Source organism: Monoraphidium neglectum (genome assembly GCF_000611645.1).
Source record: "Monoraphidium neglectum strain SAG 48.87 unplaced genomic scaffold scaffold00007, whole genome shotgun sequence".
Taxonomy (NCBI): domain Eukaryota; kingdom Viridiplantae; phylum Chlorophyta; class Chlorophyceae; order Sphaeropleales; family Selenastraceae; genus Monoraphidium; species Monoraphidium neglectum.
This window is the reverse complement of record NW_014013619.1, coordinates 1-6437: the sequence shown is the minus strand read 5'-3', so window position 1 is coordinate 6437 and position 6437 is coordinate 1. Positions and strand designations below refer to the sequence as shown.

The following is a 6437-nucleotide window of genomic DNA, read 5'->3' as shown; positions in this document are numbered from 1 at the left end:
GCTGAGGAGGGGGTGTAAGGCGTGAGGGCCGGCAAACTGAGGCGCGAGGGCGGTGAGGGGGCGAGGGCCGCAGCACGGGGTGGATCAGCAGCCCTGGATTGCTGGGCAGGCGGGGACGAGTGGCGGTCGTTCGTGCAATCAGCAAGCACACACATCACTCGCATACGTCTCCACGACACACTCTTGACACACTCTTTACACACACACGTATAATCACACACACACACACACACACACACACACAATCACGCACACACAATCACAAACACACACACGCACAACACGCGCACACACACACACACACACGCTCATGCAAACAAGGACTGTCACGCGTGCTTACGCACCCTGAGCAGCTCGGCCTCAGTGTCCAGCAGGTCGCGGCGGGAGTACATGCCGCACAGCAGGTCGCGGCGGAACACCTCCACAGATGCCCCGTAGCCGTGCTCGTACCTGCGGGGTCAGGTCGGGGCGCGGGAGGTGCGAGGGAGGCGGCGGCACGGGCGGAAGGGAAGGTGGGTGATCGTGAGGCTGGGGCGCAGCAATGGGAGGGCGTCTTGAGTTTGAGGAAGGCTAGGGGGGGCCGAGCGGGATGTCGTTGTCGCAAGCCCGGGTGCGAGGGTGCTGGCGGCCCATGGAGCGGGTTGCAAAGAGTTCGAAGGCAGCAGGAGATCGCGCATGCCTTAAAACGAGCAGCGGCACGGCAGCCGCGAAGCGGATAAAGCGCGCAACGGGACGGCACTCACTTTGTGGCCACCCACAGCGCCACCGCCGCCACCAGCTGCAGCGGCCTCTCCGGCGCCGCCGGCTTGGCGCCGCAGGCGGCGGCCTCCGCGGCCGCGGCGACGCGCGCGGCGAGGAAGCGGTCGAGCAGCGCAACGCCAAGGAAGAGGACGTCGCTGGGCAGTCCGACCACGCCAGCCGCCTCGGTCATCCAGTCCACCACGCTGGCGCGCTCACGGCTGGCCATAGGCGAGCTGCAGGGGCCGAGGCCGGCGCCCGGGGCTTGGCGCTCGAGGTAGCCGCCGTCGAGGGTGTTGGAGGCCTGGGGATGGGGGGTTCAGGGTCCAGGGGTTTTCAAAGGTGGTTGATGGTCAGCTGTGAAGGTGAAAAGGGGCGCCAGAGGCGCCGGCGGCGCGGCGGACTGCACGGATGTGTTGTTGCGCAAGCGCGCAAACGCCGCTGCGCTGACGTGGCCGCCGTTGAGAGGCGCGCCGCCAGGCGTGGCGGCCGGACGGCCAGCCCGGCCAACCATTCACCACTAGCACGACTCGCTCGCAGGAATTGCGGCCGCAGGTGCTGCTGGCGGCGGCGGAGCGACTTTGGTGCGGCCGATGCGCGCCGCGACCGCGCGCGGCAGACCGGACCTGCTGCTCGTCTGCATTTGGACCCCAACGGCGCACCTCCATGGCAAACAGGTGCTTCAGATAGCTGCGGTCGTCGTCCTCCTCCTCCTCCTCGCTGGGAGTGCTGCACCAGTCGCCGAGCGGCGTGAGCGGGCCTGTGGCGGGGTTAAAGTGCGCGCACGTTGTGAGCACTGGCGTCGAGGGCGGCGGCCGTGATGGCGGCGCTAGGGCCAGCAGCGTTTTATGCCATACAAAGGAAAGGAAGTACATTTGCCTTCGCACCGGTGGTGCTGCTGCAGCCGGATGAAGGGCTGGTGTCGACATCCACATCGACCAGCGGGCTCTGCTCCGGGACGCGAAGTGAAGCGGTGAGCGACGGTAAGAAGCATGATATATCACTTGCACCCGCAGAGCGCTGCAGCGCGGTCCCCGGACGGGGTGCTGGGTTTGCCCCTTCGCGGACCGCGCAGCGACCACCTTGCGGAGGCACGCGGACCGGGCCAGGAGCTCTTCGCACCTTCTCGATCGTCTCAAAGCACTCGAACGACAGCAATTCCCCAGCCGCGCAGCCTACATCTACGCAGGGCCGCTGTGCCTTGTGGGCGGGCATGGTGGGATCGCTGGGCCTCCTATACCGGGTGATTTGTATGCAATAGACTCCTAAGTTCCTCTCAACAGTCTCACAGAGGCCCACGGTGCGGGGTGTGGGCCGGGGCGGGACCTCAACTCGGTGGACCGTCGGACTGAACGGGGCTTCTAGGCTGCGTTGTGCGTATCATAAGCATTTCATGAACTTGATAACATAAGTGTTTGTGCATCCGGATCATTTTAATTGTTGCAGTGCACTTGACGGATCGTTCCGATTGGTACCTCTCGACAAATCGGTGTGTCGATGACGCCTGCGTTGGGCAGGGCAGTCCGGTGGATGCCGGCCGCTCCAGAACACTTGAAGTGATAGTCTATACCCATCAGTTCAAGCGCTGTGGCAACGAGCAGCCAGCAGAGGTGATTCAAGACGTGGGTTCTCTTGGGTGTGCAAGCGTGCGTGTCGCACGCATGGCACGGTGCGCGTACGTGCGTGCGCAGGCCCACACCCGCCCTCACACCATCCATATCAAAGCGCGGTGTTGTGCACTCTTGTTTGTGGCAGACCGGGGAGCATGGGGTGGCGCAAGACCCCCCGTTGGGGCATGTTGCTGAGTGACCCTAGCAGTGACAACAAAAGTTGTTTTTGGGCACTGCGCATGTGGCGGCAGCTCAGCTTCCAGCCTAGCAATGGTTACCTGGCTCGTGCATAACAAACGGATCTGGGCTCTGCAATGACGCATTGGGCAGACACTGCCGCCAGGCGCGCGTGGACCTTTGCTAAAGGGTTGCAATTGGACGCAACAACGTTTGACTGCATGATTGAGCGCTGAGCAAGCACCGGCAGGCCACACTGTGTGAGGTCGTGGGGATTTACTGTTGCTCTTGTGTGAACCTGCCCTTAGTGGCAGCCACGCCAAAAATTACATGGTTATGAACAGCGTTGGCCATCCTGCTGCTGCAGCGGCCATGAGGCCTGCTCGTGAAGACGAGCCCGGTGGATACTCAGGGCATGGCATCCATCATGTACCACGGTACAGCACGGCCACCGCTGTGGATAACCAGCAGTGGGTGTTGCGTGTGGGGCGGCTTCGTCATCAAGACTTGAGACCCGGTTACTCCAGCCGTTCGGGCGCGATTTAAAATTCGTATTCAATCTCCTTCATATCGCGCGTGTGCAGGAGCCGGCATCATATCGCCCAACGCCTGCGCGCAGCTGACCATTGAACCCGCAAGCACCGGGCAAAGTACAGTACAGGGGAACACCATTGATGATGTTTTAGCCGTTATTGCAGGCAGCTCTGCAGTCGGCCCTCACTTTGTCCAAAGCGGCGCCCGCTACATGTGACCCACACACCAGTGGGCCCAACGCAACGAGGATCAATCATACTGGCCACCCGAATGCGTGTATAACATACCATATAACATGGTGGACGTGATACTGCCTATGTTAGAGCTCCAGAGGGCGGCAGCGGCGGCTGCGGCCGGGTCGCGCGTGGCGCCCACGGTCGTCGCCGTCACAGCCACAACATCAGACTCGGAGGCGGCGAGCGCGGCAGGGCAGCCGTCCCCTTGCATGACCACTAGTGACAGCATACGTTCGTTTGCAGAGACCAGCATGAACGTGACGGTCAAGGTGAGGCCGTGCAGTCGCAATGACCAGTGCAACCGTGGTGCAACAGCAACCACCACCTGTCATTGCAGGAGCAGCAAGCAGCGGCAGGAGCGGCAAGCAGCGGGTGGCAAAGGCAACGCAGCCAATTCCAACATCGGCGGTGCTCTGCGCCGTTTGCACCTGGCACCTGGATCCACCTGAGCTGCCACCCCTATGCCCTGTCTGTTGTCGAGCTTAGGATCTGGCTTACAGCGTGGCCAGCAACACCTCCAAGAGGAAGGAGAGCATCACCTTGCTCAGCGGCATCACGGGGTACTTTGAACCCCGTGCCATGTGCGCACTCATGGTGAGGCGCATGTGTTTGTGTTTGTGCGTGCGCGCATGTGTCAAGCGTTGCGGTCGACGATAGTCAAAGCACTCTGGTGCGTCGGCAGTGACCGCGGCAACATGGTAGCGCGTGACATCCGTCGCCGATGCTGCACCATTGCTGCTGGCAGCCTCCCCGGGACAAATTCGGCGGAAAGGTCAACGTGCCAAAACACGAGCTTATCTCCCCCCCTGACACGCCCACTCGCAGGGCCCCAGTGGCAGCGGCAAGACGACGCTGCTGGATCTGCTGGCGGGGCGCAAGACCGCGGGCCGCGCCACGGGGGAGATCCTGTTCGCCGGCAACAAGCCCACGCGCGCCTTCTTGCGGCGGTACACCGGATACGTGAGCCCCGCGCCGCAGGGGCGAGGGGCATCAGGGGACGTGCGGCAGCGCGAGGCGATAGCGGGGTGGGGCCAGGCCCCGTCGGCTGGGCCGCGAAGATGCTGCGCCAGGTGCTGCCGGTGGTCGGTCGAACCGCTGCGTCCATTCCTCATCACTGCCGCTGGTCGCTCCTCCCCGCCATGCTTGCCGACTTTTATTGCTCTGTCCCTACCGGCCCCTTGTCCCCTTGCTCCCGCGTCTCCCCAGGTGGAGCAGTTTGACACGTTGCTGCCCAGCCTGACTGTGGAGGAGATGCTGCTGTACACGGCGGAGCTCACGCGGCCGCGGCAGGAGGGGCGCGCAGCCAAGAGGGACGCGGTGGAGGTGGGCGCATGCGGCTTTTGCGCGCAGCGCGGCTATGTGCACGCGCCTTTGCAAGTACGGGTGCTTGCATGTGCATGCGTGGCAGGTTGGGTGCACAGCCGCGTGAGTGTTGTGTGGTGTGGGTGTGGGTGTGGGTGTGGGTGTGGGTGTGGGTGTGGGTGTGGGTGTGGTTATTGTTCCTGTTGTTGCTGCTGCTGCTGCTGCTGCTGCTGCTGCTGCTGCTGCTGCTGCTGCTGCTGCTGCTGCTGCTGCTGCTGCTGCTGCTGCTGCTGCTGCTGCTGCTGCTGCTGCTGCTTCTGCTGCTGCTGCCGATGTGATGCTGGTGCCGATGTGATGTTGAGGGGCCTGTTGCTGCAATCACTCCTGGCGGCGCTTCTACATACACATGCCCAGTGCATGAGGGGACTTCGCAATGCGCAATATGAACTGCAAACCAGGCATTTCCCCGCAACCACGGTTGCCCACCACTCCTTGCCTTGTCCACCCATCTGGTTTCGCACCCCTGCAACCCCAGGAGTTGCTCAACAGGCTGGGCCTGGCGGGGTGCCGCGGCGTTCGGATAGGTGAGGCGGACACGGGCGTTGACCGCGCGTTGGCGACGCAGCACGGCTGCGGCTCACGTCCAGTGGGGTAGGTAGCCTCTGCTGTGCTCTCGTATCCGCCCTTTGCCTGGCAGCCACAGCCTCCATGGTTGTTCACAGACAAAGCCTGCCCAGTCTCTAGCCCCCCCTTGACCACCTGCAACCCTGCGCGCAGGCAACCCCCTGGAGAAGGGCATCAGCGGGGGCCAGGCCAAGCGCACCAACATCGGTATCGCGCTCATCACCAACCCGCGCGTCCTCATGCTGGACGAGCCCACCAGCGGCCTCGACAGCTTCACGGCCAACGAGGTGGGGAAGGCGCGGCTTCGGTGGGAGTGCGCGCTTGACTTGACAGCTGTCAATGTGAGGGCTTGCCAAGCGCATGGCATGGACCTGGCAGATGGAATGAGAAGTCTGGCAGGACACTTTACAGGGGGGCTGAAGGCCGCTCCAACTGCCCTTTTACCGCTCCCGATGGTCCAGGTCATCTCCCTGGTCAAGGGTCTGACGTCAGAGGGCGTCACCATCGTGGCCACCATCCACTCCCCAACCGCCTACGCCTTCTCACTCTTCGACAGGCGCGTCCCTTTGAAATTCGGATGGCACACATGCTTCAACGGCCTGCTCGATTTAGGCCTTTTTTTAGCCAGCCTTGTGCCTTGCAACGCGTCCTCTCTCACCCTGAGTAGTAGCCCGGTCCCCACTGCAATCGTGCACGCACAGCCTGATGATGCTGGTGAAGGGCCGCCTGGTGTACTTTGGACCCAGCGGCGCCCCCGCGATCAAGTACGTGCGGTCCCTGTGCCCTGAGGAGCCCCTCGGCTGGGCCAGTGACGTGGTGAGCCCTGATGGCACGCGCCGCGCTCGGCCTTCCCAACACAATCCCGGACGCCACTGCGCGTTTGGGAGCGTGGCAGCCCCAAGACGCCCGCAGTGACCGCTGCACCCATCGCGTGCCGCGCACGAGACGCCACCTGGATGGGGCAGGCCGCCTCTTTCCCCCAGCGCGTCGAGGCAGCTCGCACCGTTGGTCAATGCTAAGCTTGCACCACCAGCCCTTGACCCATGCATCACACGGCCCATCTGTTCACGCTGTAGCTCTGTAAACGTGATGCCTCTCGGCTGCTGATTGTGCAGGAGTGGTTGGTGGACCTCTTCTCCCTGGCAGACAGGCAGGGGCGGGCGGATGAGTTCGCAAAGGCCTACGTCGCGTCTGGCCTCTACGCGGTGGGCGTGGG

General features: G+C 63.4%; 3 protein-coding genes across 3 annotated transcripts in view; 2 read left to right on the top strand and 1 right to left on the bottom strand.

Annotated features, from left to right (window-relative positions):
• MNEG_0095 (hypothetical protein) overlaps nt 1-1613 on the bottom strand; it is a gene marked incomplete at both ends in the record, with an annotated part of 2544 nt that extends 931 nt beyond the window's left edge. Inside the window, 3 exons of the mRNA XM_014051407.1 lie at nt 345-450; nt 744-1042; nt 1401-1613. Coding sequence (XP_013906861.1) covers nt 345-450; nt 744-1042; nt 1401-1613 — 618 coding nt within the window. The remainder of the gene's footprint in view (nt 1-344; nt 451-743; nt 1043-1400) is intronic.
• A 1762-nt stretch (nt 1614-3375) lies between these two features.
• On the top strand, nt 3376-4724 carry MNEG_0094 (ABC transporter G family protein; the record flags this gene model as incomplete). Its single annotated transcript, XM_014051406.1, has 5 exons — nt 3376-3564; nt 3782-3889; nt 4121-4294; nt 4502-4618; nt 4704-4724. The coding sequence occupies 5 exons, from the start codon at nt 3376-3378 to the stop codon at nt 4722-4724; spliced, it is 609 nt and encodes a 202-aa protein (XP_013906860.1).
• A 581-nt stretch (nt 4725-5305) lies between these two features.
• On the top strand, nt 5306-6240 carry MNEG_0093 (hypothetical protein; the record flags this gene model as incomplete). The annotated part of the gene is made up of 5 exons (XM_014051405.1): nt 5306-5333; nt 5375-5508; nt 5683-5781; nt 5942-6037; nt 6187-6240. The coding sequence occupies 5 exons, from the start codon at nt 5306-5308 to the stop codon at nt 6238-6240; spliced, it is 411 nt and encodes a 136-aa protein (XP_013906859.1).
• Between the last annotated feature and the right edge of the window lie 197 nt (nt 6241-6437).